This window comes from Oncorhynchus masou, chromosome 11 (genome assembly GCF_036934945.1).
Source record: "Oncorhynchus masou masou isolate Uvic2021 chromosome 11, UVic_Omas_1.1, whole genome shotgun sequence".
Classification (NCBI taxonomy): Eukaryota; Metazoa; Chordata; class Actinopteri; order Salmoniformes; family Salmonidae; genus Oncorhynchus; species Oncorhynchus masou.
The window spans coordinates 59045485-59064249 of NC_088222.1; the positions used below are offsets into that span (position 1 = coordinate 59045485).

Below are 18765 nucleotides of genomic sequence, written 5' to 3' on the forward strand. Positions count from 1 at the left end.
AACATACTGCTAAACCAACACTCAACTGGTTTATGAGGAAACATTTAAATGTCTTAGAATGGCCTAGTCAAAGCCCAGACCTCAATCTAATTGAGAATCTGTGATATGACTTAAAGATTGCTGTACACCAGCGGAACCCATCCAACTTGAAGGAGCTGGAGTAGTTCTACCTTGAAGAACGGGCAAAATCCCAGTGGCTAGATGTGCCAAGCTTATAGAGACATACCCCAAGAGACTTGCAGCTGTAATTGCTGCTAAAGGTGGATCTACAAAGTATTGACTTTATAGGTTTCTGTTTTCTTTGTCTTATTCTTTGTTTCACAATAAAACAAATATTTTGCATCTTCAAAGTGGAAGGCATATTGTATAGTCATGTGGTGTAAATCAAATGATACACCCCCCCCCAAAAAAATATATTTTTAATTCCAGGTTATAAGGCAACAAAATAGGACAAATGCCAAGGGGGGTGAATCCTTTCACTAGCCACTGTATGTTCAGTCTCCCCAAAAAGCTTGTCCATTTCATGTAACATCATAACGCTTTTCATTTGCCTTATTTCTCCAATATGCCAATATTTAGGAGTCTGCATTTTTGGGTATCTGCTCCCCCAAGGGGTGCTATAGACACCAGCATCAAAGGTGTTATATCTATTTTGTTTGTCCAGTCTGTGAGACATTAATCAAATCAAATATATTTATATAGCCCTTCGTACATCAGCTGATATCTCAAAGTGCTGTACAGAAACCCGGCCTAAAACCCCAAACAGCAAGAAATGCAGGTGTAGAAGCACATTAAAGTTTGGGCAAATGTGATTTTGCTAATGTAACATCCATAACTCTGGAATTGGCCATTTAATAATTATTACAATATTATTCAATTTGGGATACTCAGAATAACATTGCTAGCACATTGTCATAGTGATGTCAGGTATGACTGTTTATGTGGTAACTTTAGTCCCCCCCCCCCCCCAGGTGAGGCAGTCACCTCCCTGGCGATCTATCAGTGGGCTGTGGACAGGTCTATTAGTCAGAGAAGCCAGTGATGACATCACTGTTGCTCTACGATCAGACATTGATCTATTTCCTGCTTTCATTATCGCACCCCACAGGAGAGCGGGAGGGAGGGGGCGAGAGGGAGGAGGAGGGTCGGGGGGAGGAGGAGGGTCGGGGGGGAGAAAGAGATGCTAGGAGATGGAGAATAAAATCCACCTGTGTGCAATCTAACTAAGCACGGCACCAGGGATCTGTTCGCACATTGTTGGTGGGGAAAGTCCACACACACACACACACACACACACACACACACACACTGGCTGAAAATAACAATTGCCTCACACCTGGTGGGTGAGAAACCACATGCCCCCGCCGCCCCGAAGGGCGAGGTAGATAATAACACACACGCACGTCACACTTATCACTGTCCACATAGACTCGGGGTGTGTCTGAAAGGCTCCCTGTCCCCTATATAGTGCACTAAGGCAGATGAGAGCTCTGTGCCCTGGTCAAAAGTAGTGCACTATATAGGGAATAGGGTACCATTTTGGACGTAGACTCAAAGATATCATTCATGCAGTCTCCCACCTATTACTATTGACTGCAGATCCTTATTGGGATCCTGTAATGAATTTCTTCTCTGCTTGAACCCACTCCTGTATGTGTAGCCTGCAAGTCAATACTCTTCTCTGCTTGAACCCACTCCTGTATGTGTAGCCTGCATGTCAATACTCAAGTCTTCTCTGCTTGTGTCCACTCCTGTATGTGTAGCCTGCAAGTCAATACTCTTCTCTGCTTGAACCCACTCCTGTATGTGTAGCCTGCATGTCAATACTCAAGTCTTTCTGCTTGTGTCCACTCCTGTATGTGTAGCCTGCATGTCAATACTCTTCTCTGCTTGAACCCACTCCTGTATGTGTAGCCTGCATGTCAATACTCTTCTCTGCTTGAACCCACTCCTGTATGTGTAGCCTGCAAGTCAATACTCTTCTCTGCTTGAACCCACTCCTGTATGTGTAGCCTGCATGTCAATACTCAAGTCTTCTGCTTGTGTCCACTCCTGTATGTGTAGCCTGCATGTCAATACTCTTCTCTGCTTGAACCCACTCCTGTATGTGTAGCCTGCATGTCAATACTCTTTCTGCTTGAACCCACTCCTGTATGTGTAGCCTGCAAGTCAATACTCTTTCTGCTTGAACCCACTCCTGTATGTGTAGCCTGCATGTCAATACTCAAGTCTTCTCTGCTTGTGTCCACTCCTGTATGTGTAGCCTGCAAGTCAATACTCTTCTCTGCTTGAACCCACTCCTGTATGTGTAGCCTGCATGTCAATACTCAAGTCTTTCTGCTTGTGTCCACTCCTGTATGTGTAGCCTGCATGTCAATACTCTTCTGCTTGAACCCACTCCTGTATGTGTAGCCTGCATGTCAATACTCTTTCTCTGCTTGAACCCACTCCTGTATGTGTAGCCTGCATGTCAATACTCTTCTCTGCTTGAACCCACTCCTGTATGTGTAGCCTGCATGTCAATACTCAAGTCTCTCTGCTTGTGTCCACTCCTGTATGTGTAGCCTGCAAGTCAATACTCTTCTCTGCTTGAACCCACTCCTGTATGTGTAGCCTGCATGTCAATACTCAAGTCTTCTCTGCTTGTGTCCACTCCTGTATGTGTAGCCTGCATGTCAATACTCTTCTCTGCTTGAACCCACTCCTGTATGTGTAGCCTGCATGTCAATACTCTTTCTGCTTGAACCCACTCCTGTATGTGTAGCCTGCATGTCAATATCAAGTCTTCTCTGCTTGTGTCCACTCCTGTATGTGTAGCCTGCAAGTCAATACTCTTCTCTGCTTGAACCCACCTGTATGTGTAGCCTGCATGTCAATACTCAAGTCTTCTCTGCTTGTGTCCACTCCTGTATGTGTAGCCTGCAAGTCAATACTCTTCTCTGCTTGAACCCACTCCTGTATGTGTAGCCTGCATGTCAATACTCAAGTCTTCTCTGCTTGTGTCCACTCCTGTATGTGTAGCCTGCAAGTCAATACTCTTCTCTGCTTCTCTGCCCACTCCTGTATGTGTAGCCTGCAAGTCAATACTCTTTCTGCTTCTCTGCCCACTCCTGTATGTGTAGCCTGCAAGTCAATACTCTTCTCTGCTTGAACCCACTCCTGTATGTGTAGCCTGCATGTCAATACTCAAGTCTTCTCTGCTTGTGTCCACTCCTGTATGTGTAGCCTGCAAGTCAATACTCTTCTCTGCTTCTCTGCCCACTCCTGTATGTGTAGCCTGCAAGTCAATACTCTTCTCTGCTTCTCTGCCCACTCCTGTATGTGTAGCCTGCAAGTCAATACTCTTCTCTGCTTGAACCCACTCCTGTATGTGTAGCCTGCAAGTCAATACTCTTCTCTGCTTGAGCCCACTCCTGTATTAGTAGCCTGCATGTCAATACTCTTCTCTGCTTGAACCCACTCCTGTATGTGTAGCCTGCAAGTCAATACTCTTCTCTGCTTGAGCCCACTCCTGTATGTGTAGCCTGCAAGTCAATACTCTTCTCTGCTTGAACCCACTCCTGTATGTGTAGCCTGCATGTCAATACTCTTCTGCTTGAACCCACTCCTGTATGTGTAGCCTGCAAGTCAATACTCTTCTCTGCTTGAACCCACTCCTGTATTAGTAGCCTGCATGTCAATACTCTTCTCTGCTTGAACCCACTCCTGTATGTGTAGCCTGCATGTCAATACTCAAGTCTTCTCTGCTTGTGTCCACTCCTGTATGTGTAGCCTGCAAGTCAATACTCTTTCTGCTTGAACCCACTCCTGTATGTGTAGCCTGCATGTCAATACTCAAGTCTTCTCTGCTTGTGTCCACTCCTGTATGTGTAGCCTGCAAGTCAATACTCTTCTCTGCTTCTCTGCCCACTCCTGTATGTGTAGCCTGCAAGTCAATACTCTTCTCTGCTTCTCTGCCCACTCCTGTATGTGTAGCCTGCAAGTCAATACTCTTCTCTGCTTGAACCCACTCCTGTATGTGTAGCCTGCATGTCAATACTCAAGTCTTCTCTGCTTGTGTCCACTCCTGTATGTGTAGCCTGCAAGTCAATACTCTTCTCTGCTTCTCTGCCCACTCCTGTATGTGTAGCCTGCAAGTCAATACTCTTCTCTGCTTCTCTGCCCACTCCTGTATGTGTAGCCTGCAAGTCAATACTCTTTCTGCTTGAACCCACTCCTGTATGTGTAGCCTGCAAGTCAATACTCTTCTCTGCTTGAGCCCACTCCTGTATTAGTAGCCTGCATGTCAATACTCTTCTGCTTGAACCCACTCCTGTATGTGTAGCCTGCAAGTCAATACTCTTCTCTGCTTGAGCCCACTCCTGTATGTGTAGCCTGCAAGTCAATACTCTTCTCTGCTTGAACCCACTCCTGTATGTGTAGCCTGCATGTCAATACTCTTCTCTGCTTGAACCCACTCCTGTATGTGTAGCCTGCAAGTCAATACTCTTCTCTGCTTGAGCCCACTCCTGTATTAGTAGCCTGCATGTCAATACTCTTCTCTGCTTGAACCCACTCCTGTATGTGTAGCCTGCAAGTCAATACTCAAGTCTTCTCTGCTTGTGTCCACTCCTGTATGTGTAGCCTGCAAGTCAATACTCTTCTCTGCTTCTCTGCCCACTCCTGTATGTGTAGCCTGCAAGTCAATACTCTTCTCTGCTTCTCTGCCCACTCCTGTATGTGTAGCCTGCAAGTCAATACTCTTCTCTGCTTGAACCCACTCCTGTATGTGTAGCCTGCAAGTCAATACTCTTCTCTGCTTGAGCCCACTCCTGTATTAGTAGCCTGCATGTCAATACTCTTCTCTGCTTGAACCCACTCCTGTATGTGTAGCCTGCAAGTCAATACTCTTCTCTGCTTGAGCCCACTCCTGTATGTGTAGCCTGCAAGTCAATACTCTTCTCTGCTTGAACCCACTCCTGTATGTGTAGCCTGCATGTCAATACTCAAGTCTTCTCTGCTTGTGTCCACTCCTGTATGTGTAGCCTGCAAGTCAATACTCTTCTCTGCTTCTCTGCCCACTCCTGTATGTGTAGCCTGCAAGTCAATACTCTTCTCTGCTTCTCTGCCCACTCCTGTATGTGTAGCCTGCAAGTCAATACTCTTCTCTGCTTGAACCCACTCCTGTATGTGTAGCCTGCATGTCAATTCAAGTCTTCTCTGCTTGTGTCCACTCCTGTATGTGTAGCCTGCAAGTCAATACTCTTTCTGCTTCTCTGCCCACTCCTGTATGTGTAGCCTGCAAGTCAATACTCTTTCTGCTTCTCTGCCCACTCCTGTATGTGTAGCCTGCAAGTCAATACTCTTCTCTGCTTGAACCCACTCCTGTATGTGTAGCCTGCAAGTCAATACTCTTCTCTGCTTGAGCCCACTCCTGTATTAGTAGCCTGCATGTCAATACTCTTCTCTGCTTGAACCCACTCCTGTATGTGTAGCCTGCAAGTCAATACTCTTCTCTGCTTGAGCCCACTCCTGTATGTGTAGCCTGCAAGTCAATACTCTTCTCTGCTTGAACCCACTCCTGTATGTGTAGCCTGCATGTCAATACTCTTTTGCTTGAACCCACTCCTGTATGTGTAGCCTGCAAGTCAATACTCTTCTCTGCTTGATCCTGTATTAGTAGCCTGCATGTCAATACTCTTCTCTGCTTGAACCCACTCCTGTATGTGTAGCCTGCAAGTCAATACTCAAGTCTTTCTGCTTGTGTCCACTCCTGTATGTGTAGCCTGCAAGTCAATAATTCTGCTTCTCTGCCCACTCCTGTATGTGTAGCCAAAAGTCAATACTCTTCTCTGCTTCTCTGCCCACTCCTGTATGTGTAGCCTGCAAGTCAATACTCTTCTCTGCTTGAACCCACTCCTGTATGTGTAGCCTGCATTTGTCAATATTTTTTCTGCTTGAGCCCACTCCTGTATTAGTAGCCTGCATGTCAATACTCTTATCTGCTTGAAATCCTGTATGTGTAGCCTGCAAGTCAATACTCTTCTCTGCTTGAGCCCACTCCTGTATGTGTAGCCTGCAGATCAATGACTTCTCTGCTTGAACCCACTCCTGTATGTGTAGCCTGCATGTCAATACTCTTTCTGCTTGAACCCACTCCTGTATGTGTAGCCTGCAAGTCAATACTCTTCTCTGCTTGAGCCCACTCCTGTATTAGTAGCCTGCATGTCAATACTTAGTCTGCTTGAACCCACTCCTGTATGTAGCCTGCAAGTCAATATTCTGCTTGAGCCCACTCCTGTATGTTAGCCTGCAAGTCAATACTTCTCTGCTTGAGCCCACTCCTGTATTAGTAGCCTGCATGTCAATACTCTTTCTGCTTGAACCCACTCCTGTATGTGTAGCCTGCAAGTCAATACTCTTCTCTGCTTCTCTGCCCACTCCTGTATGTGTAGCCTGCAAGTCAATACTCTTCTCTGCTTGAGCCCACTCCTGTATTAGTAGCCTGCATGTCAATATTTGCTCTGCTTGAACCCACTCCTGTATGTGTAGCCTGCATGTCAATACTCTTCTCTGCTTGAACCCACTCCTGTATGTGTAGGGGGCAAGTCAATACACTTCTCTGCTTGAGCCCACTCCTGTATTAGTAGCCTGCATGTCAATACTTTCTGCTTGAACCCACTCCTGTATGTGTAGCCTGCAAGTCAATACTCTTTCTGCTTGAGCCCACTCCCTGTATTAGTAGCCTGCATGTCAATACTCTTCTCTGCTTGAACCCACTCCTGTATGTGTAGCCTGCAAGTCAATACTCTTCTCTGCTTCTCTGCCCACTCCTGTATGTGTAGCCTGCAAGTCAATACTCTTCTCTGCTTGAGCCCACTCCTGTATTAGTAGCCTGCATGTCAATACTCTTTCTGCTTGAACCCACTCCTGTATGTGTAGCCTGCATGTCAATACTCTTCTCTGCTTGAACCCACTCCTGTATGTGTAGCCTGCAAGTCAATACTCTTCTCTGCTTGAGCCCACTCCTGTATTAGTAGCCTGCATGTCAATACTCTTCTCTGCTTGAGCCCACTCCTGTGTTAGTAGCCTGCAAGTCAATACTCTTCTCTGCTTGAACCCACTCCTGTATTAGTAGCCTGCATGTCAATACTCTTCTCTGCTTGAGCCCACTCCTGTGTTAGTAGCCTGCATGTCAATACTCTTCTCTGCTTGAGCCCACTCCTGTGTTAGTAGCCTGCATGTCAATACTCAAGTCTTCTCTGCCCACTCCTGTATGTGTAGCCTGCATGTCAATACTCAAGTCTTCTCTGCTTGAGCCCACTCCTGTATTTGTAGCCTGCATGTCAATACTCAAGTCTTCTCTGCTTGAGCCCTCTCCTGTATTAGTAGCCTGCATGTCAATACTCTTCTCTGCTTGAGCCCACTCCTGTATTAGTAGCCTGCATGTCAATACTCAAGTCTTCTCTGCTTGAGCCCTCTCCTGTATTTGTAGCCTGCATGTCAATACTCAAGTCTTCTCTGCCCACTCCTGTATTGGTAGCCTGCATGTCAATACTCAAGTCTCTCTGCTTGAGCCCACTCCTGTATTAGTAGCCTGCATGTCAATACTCAAGTCTTTCTGCTTGCCCTGTATTAGTAGCCTGCATGTTATTTGTCTTCTCTGCCCACTCCTGTACTCCTGTATTTGTAGCCTGCATGTCAATACTCAAGTCTTCTCTGCTTGAGCCCACTCCTGTATTTGCCTGTATTCCAGGACCCAAATGAAGAAAGCTACAGTATTTTCTAGTTAATATGGCTTAAGGGTCTGCTCTTCAACCATGCAACTGTTATCACAGCTAACCAGAACCTTGGGTTAGTTTGAGTGCTGCCTGTCTCTGTGTTGTAGGTCTGGGGTAGTTGTAGCTCTATGTGGGGTAGTTTTAGTGCTGTCTGGTGTGAGGTTGTTCTGGTGGGGCTCAGGTTAGCGCGGCCCAGATAAATCCGTGACCCTGTAGATCCTCTTGTGTCGTCACATAATTCACCACCACACCTCTCAGACCCGAGACAGACTTATCAGGGTCGGGGGCTCTCTCTCTCTGCTCTCTTTCTCTTTCTCTCTTGCTCTCTTTCTCTTGCTCTCTTTCTCTTGCTCTCTTTCTCTTGCTCTCTTTCTCTCTGTCTCTCTTTCTCTTTCTCTTGCTCTCTTTTTCTCTCTCTCTTGCTCTGTCTCTCTCTTTCTCTCTCTTGCTCTCTTGCTCTTTTCTCTCTCTTTTTTCTCTCTCTTGCTCTGTCTCTCTCTTTCTCTCTCTTGCTCTCTTGCTCTCTTTCTCTTGCTCTCTTTCTCTCTCTCTCTCTCTCTCTGTCTCTCTTTCTCTCTCTCTTTTTCTCTCTCTCTCTTGCTCTTTCTCTCTCGCTCTCGCTCTTGCTTTCTCTCTCTCTCGTGTCTGTCAGTAGAGACATGTTGTGTGTGTGTGTGTGTGTGATGGATAGAAGTGGAGTGTTTTGCAGAGCCTCATCTAAATTCCCATCGATTAGGAGCCATAATTAAAGAGTCCCGGCCATGCCTGGCCTGGCAACTCACTCCATCCATCTGTCTTCTATCTTTCTTTCCACCCTCCCTTTCTCTTTTTTTCCCTCTCCCTTTTTCTCTCCATCTATCCATATTTCTCTCTCTTATATATCATTCCCTCTTTTTTTCTCCTTCTCTCACTGACTCTCTCTTTCTCACGCTCTCACTCTTTTTCTTCATCTTCACCTGTCTAACAATCCCTTTTTTCCGTTCTTCCCTTTCGCACTGACGAACCTCACATCTTTTTGGGGTTGATAGGCCTTGTAACCTTTCTAACTCTCCCTCCCTCCCTTTCCCTCTCCTCTGCCTCCCCCTTCTTCCTTCTCTCTCACTCTCCCTCCTTTTCTCTGTGTAGGAGCTCTCTGAGGACCCTCACCTGTTTGTGGATGGGATCAGTGCGCACGACCTGCACCAGGGCCAGCTGGGAAACTGCTGGTTTGTGGCAGCGTGCTCCAGCCTGGCCTCCAGAGAGTCCCTGTGGTCTAAAGTAAGTGTGTCTGTGGGTGGGGAGGGTCGTGTGTGACATGTGATCTTTAACAAGAGATGCACACTCTTAACTATAACACACACACACACACAATACCCATTAGGCCCCATTACCTGGTGGTGAAGGGATAAACAGGGGAAAGCTCCTCTCACCAGAAGCATCATTAGGATAAATCAACACCTATCTCTAACACTCTCAGTAGAGTTGAAGGTCCTTTGTGGCGTCCTTCAAGCTTAGAACTCAGTGCTGCCACAGAACTCAGTCTGGTGTTTCAGTATCACAGCAGACTTTTCCCGGCCGTTGTTTTGAGAGAATGAATGTCTAGCGTCACGTTACTGGATGTGTGTACCATGTTGTAGGTCTAAAGCCCCATTAGTTCAGGACTGGTATTACTATAGGTCAGTTATGTAATTATCATCCCAGCATGTTCGTTTTTTCCAGTGGACCATTCGGACGGGATTAGTTTTACCGAACGAAGAAAATTATTATATTTCAAAATGTCATGTTCTTAGTGTAAAGATGTTTCAGCTTGTCTAGGGAAAGCCTAATATTGGCTTAATGGCCTACAGTTCTGAGAAAGCCAAATTAATGATGCGTATCAATGAGAACCATGAATTGTAGTCTATGCAGATATTTAATTAACTGATGTATTTGGCATTTTATGAATTAATTGGCACAATATCGCCCTCTTATTCTTTTGAAAGAGAAAGTTGGTATGTGACAAAACAGTAAATTGATTTGTAGGCTACTTGAGTTAGACACAACTTGACGGTGGACATAGACAGGGGGGGTCATGACCCCCCCCAATAATATACCATGATGAGTTTGATTGATTTGAAAAACATTCTGCACTGTAAAGCTCCAGGCAGCTACTGGATGTATGTGGCTTTGCACCACAGTACTCCTAATTTTATGATTGGATCCCCCGGCTGCCAAATGTGCCCGATCCCAAGAGGCAGTTGGTGTTAAATGGGAGTTGAGTTGAGAACGGCTTGTAAGGAGATTAGAGAAACACACAATTTCTCCTCTTAACCTTTTCATTGGTCTGCGATGCATTGGTTTGGCCTGCAGTAACAGTTCAGCAGCACAACCCACTCTCTCTCTTTGTGGTGTTTGCTGAGGACAGTTATTCACAAGCACTACAATGTAAACATTTTTTGAGAGTTTAAAACTAGGAAAAGTTCATGAACATTTCATAAATGTATTCCTGTTGTTGTGTAAGTAGCGACCCATTGGTGAAGATATAATATTGTGTAAAAATAGTTTAATACAGAGTAAAACCGTATAACGTTAGCTATCTAGCTTGCTAAACCAGCACCAAAGCTAGCACACTATCTGGATCTTTTCTTTTTTGTTTAAATTTATTTTTTACTTTTACCCCTTTTTCTCCCCAATTTCATGGTATCCAATTGGTAGTTAGTCTTGTCTCATCGCTGCAACTCCTGTACGGACTCAGGAGAGGCGAAGGTCGAGAGCCATGTGTCATCTGAAACACGACGCAACCAAGCCGCTCTGCTTCTTGACACAATGCCCACTTAACCTGGAAACCAGCCGCACCAATGTGTCGGAGGAAACACCGTACAGCTGGCGACCTGGTCAGCGCCCAGCCCGCCACAGGAGTCGCTAGAGCTGGATGGGACAAGGATCTCTAGTGACACAGCGAGCAATTGCGATGCAGTGCCTTAGACCACAGCGCCACTCGGGAGGCCAATCCTTTTCAACAGCATTTTCAGATGAGCAGCACTCAGTGAGTTAGTGTTCACCCTGGTGTAAAAGTAGCTAGTGCCCTTAATGGAGGTGCCAACCGCAAAGAGGAGAAAAGTGCAGGAAATAAGATTATTTTGGGGAGTGGAGAGGACTGTAAGTAAATTAATGAATGTTTACATAGCTAGCTAGCTAAGCACACTGTACAATTCATAATAGATTGGTAGCTATAGATAATTTAGGTTATAAAAGCAGTCTAATTCATGTTAATAAGCTAACCCATCATTGCTAAGGCCAGTCATTTTTGTCATATGATAATGGTATTTGGTCATGTGATTATGACAGGGGTCAACGACAGGGGTCAACGACAGGCAGTAGAGAGCGTGAGAACCGCTGATGTTGAGGCAGGGAGATAACGAACAGGTAATCGGGTGAGAATTCAAGGGGTCAACGACAGGCAGTAGAGGACGGCTGATGTTGAGGCAGGGAGATAACGAACAGGTAATCGGGTAAGAATTATAAGGAACTATCAGTTCAACTCCTCTTCTTTGATGACTTGAAGCCCAAGTGCAACAAAACAGTTGATGACTGCATTCTGAGTTGGTTGTCATGGCAAGGGTCAGAGACAGGCAGTAGAGAGAGTGCCGCCCATGTTGAGGCAGGGAGAGGACGAACAGGTCATTAGGTGAGAATTTATTTATTTAAAAAAAATTTTTTTAACTAGGCAAGTCCGTTAAGATCAAATTCTTATTTTCAATGACGGTCTAGGAACAGTGGGTTAACTGCCTTGTTCAGGGGCAGAATGACAGATTTTTACCTTGTCAGCTTTGGGATTCGATCTTGCAACCTTTCGGTTACTGGCCCAGCTCTCTAACCACTAGGCTACCTGCTGCCCCACAGTGGTTATAAGGCACTATCAGTTCAACTCATAATCTTTGCTGACCACATGCTATAACAAATGTTTTTGCCTGTATTCTGATTATATGCTCTCGGACCCCCCGAGAGTGAACCCATTGACCCCCACCCCCCATATGCAACATAAAATTACGCTCTTGCCTGCATAACACTTGCTTTTAAACAAACATTTGCTGTCATGTTCTTAGCCTGTTAAACCCTGCAATATCCCTCAAAACACAATGATGACGATTTGCATGAGATAAGTATTATTAGAGGAGCTGGGAGTTTGCCAAAAACATTAGGTTTTTAGGGCTGGGATAATATGAGAAAAAATAAAAATACAGAACTGCTCTTCATTAAGCTTTACGTATCGGCCTCGAGGCATCACTGCTCTTCATTACGTATCGGCCTCGAGGCATCACTGCTCTTCATTCGTATCGGCCTCGAGGCATCACTGCACACTGCTTCATTGCAAGCCTCGAGGCATCACTGCTCTTCATTACATCGGCCTCGAGGCATCACTGCTCTTCATTGCTCTCGAGGCATCACTGCTCTTCATTACGACGGCCTCGAGGCATCACTGCTCTTCATTCGAGGCATCACTGCTTCATTTATCGGCCTCGAGGCATACGCTCTTCATCGGCCTCGAGGCATCACTGCTCTTCATTACGTATCGGCCTCGAGGCATCACTGCTCTTCATTACGTATCGGCCTCGAGGCATCACTGCTCTTCATTATCGGCCTCGAGGCATCACTGCTCTTCATTACGTATCGGCCTCGAGGCATCACTGCTCTTCATTACGTATCGGCCTCGAGGCATCACTGCTCTTCATTACGTATCGGCCTCGAGGCATCACTGCTCTTCATTACGTATCGGCCTCGAGGCATCACTGCTCTTCATTGCTTTACGTATCGGCCTCGAGGCATCACTGCTCTTCACTTTATCGGCCTCGAGGCATCACTGCATCACTGCTCTTCATTACGTATCGGCCTCGAGGCATCACATTACGTATCGGCCTCGAGGCATCACTGCTCATTCATCGGCCTCGAGGCATCACGCTCTTCATTATCGGCCTCGAGGCATCACTGCTCTTCATTCATCGGCCTCGAGGCATCACATCGGCCTCGAGGCATCACTGCTCTTCATTCACTCGAGGCATCACTGCTCTTCATTACGTATCGGCCTCGAGGCATCACTGCTCTTCTCGAGGCATCACTGCTTCTTCATTACGCTCTTCATCGGCCTCGAGGCATCACTGCATCACATTCGGCCTCGAGGCATCACTGCTCTTCATTATCGGCCTCGAGGCATCACTGCTCTTCATTACGTATCGGCCTCGAGGCATCACTGCTCTTCATTACGTATCGGCCTCGAGGCATCACTGCTCTTCATTACGTATCGGCCTCGAGGCATCACTGCTCTTCATTACGTATCGGCCTCGAGGCATGGGATAATAACCTTCCTGCCAATTAAAAATGACTGACATAGTAGATTCGGACGGGACTAAAATGACAGATGTGGTCATTTGTGCTCCTGCACATAATTACATTACCTGAGCTCCCCCAGTAAAACTAATCCCGTCCAAATAGGACTTAAGCTTTGTTATAAGACATTATAAAGGCTTGTACATGCTTATAACAATTTAGAAAGTATTTTACCTGCATGCTTTAAGTAAAGTGTCAAAACTCAGTAATTAGCTTTTTGTTTTTTTATTTAAAATGTACTCTACATAAAGATGTGTTAACAGATTTGGAAAGCTTGTGCTATTTCAGCTATTTTGTTTTCAGAACCACAACTACTTCTATCACCAGAGTGAGGATGAGGAATGAATGATTTACATAGAGATACAACCCAATCAACTTTGACCTATTGAAGATAAAGGCATGTTGTCCAACAGTAGAACAAGATGAACTTGATGCGTGTGTGACCATGCATTTCCGTGATGGAAACAGTGCAGTGATGGTTTAGTTACACTAGGCATGGTGTAGCGGTACATACAACAACCAAGAGGTAGATCCCCCAGGAAGCTGGTATGTACAAAGAACTAATTAGCATTGGTGCGGTGTGTGTATGTATAGTGTCTGTCTGTCGTGTGTGTGACCGGCAACTGTAAGTATGAGAGGGAAGAAGTGTGATTGTGAGCTGATGTTATTGAATAAGGAAGAAAAGGACAATGGAGACGATGTCAGATTAATTATTACAGACTGCAGGCCATTCTCTTAATTGAGACTCGGGAGACTGTCAGTGTACTCTGCTGCTATTGCTTTTCCATTACTGACAAAAGGAATGGCGTTTGAGAATAATTTGGGAGAAAAGTGGTCAACCGCAAAGAGAGAGAGTCAATCTAGTTCTAAATATGTGTATGTGACCAATACAATGTGATTTGATTTGAGAGACAGTCAATCTAACAGGTGGCTGTGATTTCAGGCGTTGATTTATGCCTCTGTGGTGAATGAGTGGGTGTGGCAGGAGGGGGGGTGTGCACAAGCTTGTGGTGCCCATCTCTCCTTCTGTTTTCTTTTTTCTTTCTGTCTCTCCTACACACCAACATATTCTCTCTTTCCATTTCCCCTCCATCTCTCCCTCAGCTCTGTCTTTGTCGTGGCTTCGGATTCATGAAGCCTTTCAGAGCTTTGATCTAGGATCAGGTCCCCCCCTCGTCCATGTATCTTATTCATAATGATCTAAAAGGCTGAACTGATTGGAGATCAGCACTTCTGATCTGACATGTTTATGAATACGGGGTGACCTTTGGGAGGGAGGGAGTTTCAGTGCCGGTTGCTGTGGAGACATAATCCCCCTCTCTGACGTTTGTCATTCGGGCCGGGGCCAGACGGAGATGGATGAGGAAACAGGAAGCCAGTCTGTGTCATGTTCATTAGAACCATAGCAAAAAAACATCACAGGAAAAGTTTAAACGCGTGTTTCTTCTTGGACGAGTCCAGGCTGACGCCAGTAGAAAAAATGAGATCCGTAAGTACACGCAGACACAGGCAGACACCCAACACATAAACATGTGCATCCGTGCGTTGAAATTGAAAAACACGTTGTGTAGCTCGTCTGTTAGAAATGCCACAGAGAACCGTTTTTGTCTTTTTGTTCCGATTTATTCAAATGCACATCAATTACACACAAGTAGTCATTCTCTAATTAGTCACGTTATGGTATCAAACAAACCTTACAAGTAATGAATAATCACATATCTAGACTCGACTGACTGTAGCTACAGTACGGCTCTAAATGATTGAAGATTAAAAGTCCACTCACAGGTGAAGCACTTACTGCATCTTTAATAGTCATTTCAACATCAGAAATGCTCCAGTCGTTTGATACACTAGACTAGTTTTACCCGAATCCTTACAGAAAGTCTACCTACAGTAGAAAGGGCATATTTCAATCCAAAAAGGTTTTGTGTTTTGTTTGAGACAGGAAGATGAAGAGATGGAAGAGAGTGTTAAAAAGGAAGCGATTGAGTCAAGGGAGTGGAGGGTGTTGAGGTGTTCTCCTTCCTCTACCCCAGAGGACGTGAGTGGTTGTGGTCTCTCCGGTCGGTCGATTTGTCCCCTGTGGTACAGCATTCTAACAACTACTGCAGGCCACATTACATCGCCCAGATTTGGTTCACAGGTTGTCATTTTGAGACCCTAACTTTACCTCTAACTCTAAGAAGAAGTAGCATATGTAGAAAATGATTGAAATTCTAAACGAAAAACAAAGTTGTTCTCCGACGAGGACTGGTTGAGGTGGAAAAACATGAAGAAAGGCAACAAAAAGAGAAATGGCAAACGTACTTGCTCATAAGGCCAGAGGTCAAATTAAATAAAACATGAAAACATGAAAACCAAAATGTCCGCCTAGTACCTTGCCCTCCGTCTGCCATTTCCTCCTACAGTCTTCACTTCTGGTCCACCTGGAAGCTGATGGAGCATTCAACAGTGTCCGGACCAACACCCTCCTCAAATGCCAGCAGGAAGTACATTGTCTTCCGCACCTTCGCCATCTCGGCGATCCGCTCACCAAACTCCTGGGCGTCTGCCTCATACTGGTGCACGGGTGTGTCATCGCCGTCGCTCTCAGCTCGCCAAAACACCCCCGCCGGCTCCAGCAGTTGGCGGTTCATCAGGTGGGTGAGGTCGGGCGTCCAGAGCTGTGAGGTGGCAGTCACGGTGAGGCGGCCTGAGCGTACCAGCCTCACTCCCCAGTGGGCAAAACGCAATGCCTGCTGGGAGAAGTCCAGGCGGTAGATAGCCTCGTGTGGTCGGAGGAGGCGCTCGCCGTCCTGCCTCTTCCCGCCACGCTGCTGCAGCGACTGGGCCCGCTGACGCATCACCTCGGTCAGATGGGCGTCGGGCCTGAAGGGCAGCTCCAGAGTGACTTGGGAGGCCATGTTGGTTTAGGTTCAAGAGTGTGATTGGTCGATAGGGGGAAACGGGAAACACTTTGACTGGCTGAGTCCTCAGGAATCCTCACTCTCTCTTTTCTTCCTCTGTCACCGGGTCAGGTAGGCACACGCATGCAGCTCTTCCTCCTATCCCTTTCTACCTCTTTCTTTATTGAGTGCAGTATGTGTGAGTGGAAGACACTTGTGCACACCCACAGCACCCTGAGATGAGGGGCGGGCCTTGCCGTCTTGTCGTTCTTGGTTGGCAAGATGAGCTCTAGGCAACCTGAGCTAATGACATCTGCAGTAGCGACGCGGGGATTACCCTTGGAGGAACAGGGGACAGCTGTGTGTTTGTCACATATTTGTTTTGTCTCACATTTGTACCGTCGTTGTGCTCGGCTTGCCTCTCTCGCATACTGTACTTAACTAAGTGTGACTGAAATCAGAGATTTTCTTTGTCAGTCTGCCAAGTAACCAGTGCAGGCTGGTGTCACTGCAATGGAACGGTATCAAACACATGGAATCCGTTAATTCCATTACAGCCATTACAATAACTCCGTCTTCTGACTTCTCCCACCACCAGCTCAACTTTAACTTCAGATAGAAATAGAAAGAACAGGAAATTGTGTCAGCTTTATTCAATCTGAAGGAAAAACATATACAGTCATGAAAACGTTTGGGCACCCCTGACAATTTCCATGATTTCCATTTATAAGTAATTGGGTGTTTTTGGATCAGCAATTTCATTTTGATCTATCAAATAACTGATGGACACAGTAATACACTGCTCAAAAAAAATAAAGGGAACACTAAAATAACACATCCTAGATCTGAATGAATGAAATATTCTTATTAAATACTTTTTTCTTCACATAGTTGAAAGTGCCGACAACAAAATCACACAAAAATTATCAATGGAAATCAAATTTATCAACCCATGGAGGTGTGGATTTGGAGTCACAACTCAAAATTAAAGTGGAAAACCACACTACAGGCTGATCCAACTTTGATGTAATGTCCTTAAAACAAGTCAAAATGAGGCTCAGTAGTGTGTGTGGCCTCCACGTGCCTGTATGACCTCCCTACAATGCCTGGGCATGCTCCTGATGAGGTGGCGGATGGTCTCCTGAGGGATCTCCTCCCAGACCTGGACTTAAGCATCCGCCAACTCCTGGACAGTCTGTGGTGCAACGTGGCGTTGGTGGATGGAGCGAGACATGATGTCCCAGATGTGCTCAATTGGATTCAGGTCTGCGGAACGGGCGGGCCAGTCCATAGCATCAATGCCTTCCTCTTGCAGGAACTGCTGACACACTCCAGCCACATGAGGTCTAGCATTGTCTCGCATTAGGAGGAACCCAAGGACAGCGCACCAGCATATGGTCTCACAAGGGGTCTGAGGATCTCATCTCGGTACCTAATGGCAGTCAGGCTACCTCTGGCGAGCACATGAAGAGCTGTGCGGCCCCCCCAAAGAAATGCCACCCCACACCATGACTGACCCACCGCCAAACCGGTCATGCTGGAGGATGTTGCAGGCAGCAGAACGTTCTCCACGGCGTATCCAGACTCTGTCACGTCTGTCACATGTGCTCAGTGTGAACCTGCTTTCATCTGTGAAGAGCACAGGGCGCCAGTGGCGAATTTGCCAATCTTGGTGTTCTCTGGCAAATGCCAAACATTCTGCACGGTGTTGGGCTGTAAGCACAACCCCCACCTGTGAACGTTGGGCCCTCATACCACCCTCATGGAGTCTGTTTCTGACCGTTTGAGCAGACACATGCACATTTGTGGCCTGCTGGAGGTCATTTTGCACGGCGGAGGTAGCGGTCCTGCTGCTGGGTTGTTACCCTCCTAGCGGCCTCCTCCACATCTCCTGATGTACTGGCCTGTCTCCTGGTAGAGCCTCCATGCTCTGGACACTATGCTGACAGACACAGCAAACCTTCTTGCCACAGCTCGCATTGATGTGTCATCCTGGATGAGCTGCACTACCTGAGCCACTTGTGTGGGTTGTAGACTCCGTCTCATGCTACCACTAGAGTGAAAGCTTCGCCAGCATTCAAAAGTGACCAAAACATCAGCCAGGAAGCATAGGAACTGAGAAGTGGTCTGTGTTCACCACCTGCAGAACCACTCCTTGCTAATTGCCTATAATTTCCACCTGTTGTCTATTCCATTTGCACAACAGCATAGGAAATGTATTGTTGATCAGTGTTGCTTCCTAAGTGGACAGTTTGATTTCACCGAAGTGTGATTGACTTGGAGTTACATTGTGTTGTTTAAGTGTTCCCTTTATTTTTTTGAGCAGTGTATTTCAGTAGTGAAATGAGGTTTAGTGGATTAACAGAAAATGTACAATATGCATCAAAACAAAATTAGACAGGTGCATAAATTTGGGCACCCCAAAAAATCACGTCAATATTTAGTAGAGCCTCCTTTTGCTAAAATAACAGCCTCTAGATGCTTCCCATAGCCTCTAATGTGTGTCTGGATTCTGGATGAAGGTATTTTGGACCATTCCTCCTTACAAAACATCTCCAGTTCAGTTAGGTTTGATGGTTGCCGAGCATGGACAGCCCGCTTCAAATCATCCCACAGATTGTCAATGATATTCAGGTCTGGGGACTGGGATGGCCATTCCAGAACATTGTTCCTCTGCATAAATGCCCGGGTAGATTTTGAGCAGTGTTTTGAGTCGTTGTCTTGTTGAAATATCCAGCCCCGGCGTAACTTCAACTTTGTGACTGAATCTTCAACAT

The 18765-nt window shown here is 46.1% G+C and overlaps 2 protein-coding genes across 2 annotated transcripts in view; one reads left to right on the forward strand and one right to left on the reverse strand.

Annotated features, from left to right (window-relative positions):
- LOC135548893 (calpain-5-like) overlaps positions 1-18765 on the forward strand; it is a 67792-nt gene that overhangs the window by 27469 nt on the left and 21558 nt on the right. Inside the window, 1 exon segment of the mRNA XM_064978962.1 lies at positions 8886-9017. Coding sequence (XP_064835034.1) covers positions 8886-9017 — 132 coding nt within the window.
- LOC135548903 (olfactory marker protein-like) lies at positions 14718-16144 on the reverse strand. The gene has a single exon (XM_064978977.1). It carries the CDS (start codon positions 16004-16006, stop codon positions 15515-15517), a length of 492 nt encoding a protein of 163 aa, XP_064835049.1. The 5' UTR covers positions 16007-16144; the 3' UTR covers positions 14718-15514.

Bases quoted from the DNA above. Each gene is read 5' to 3' on its own strand.
- LOC135548903 (XM_064978977.1), bottom strand. From the start codon at position 16,006: ATGGCCTCCCAAGTCACTCTGGAGCTGCCCTTCAGGCCCGACGCCCAT.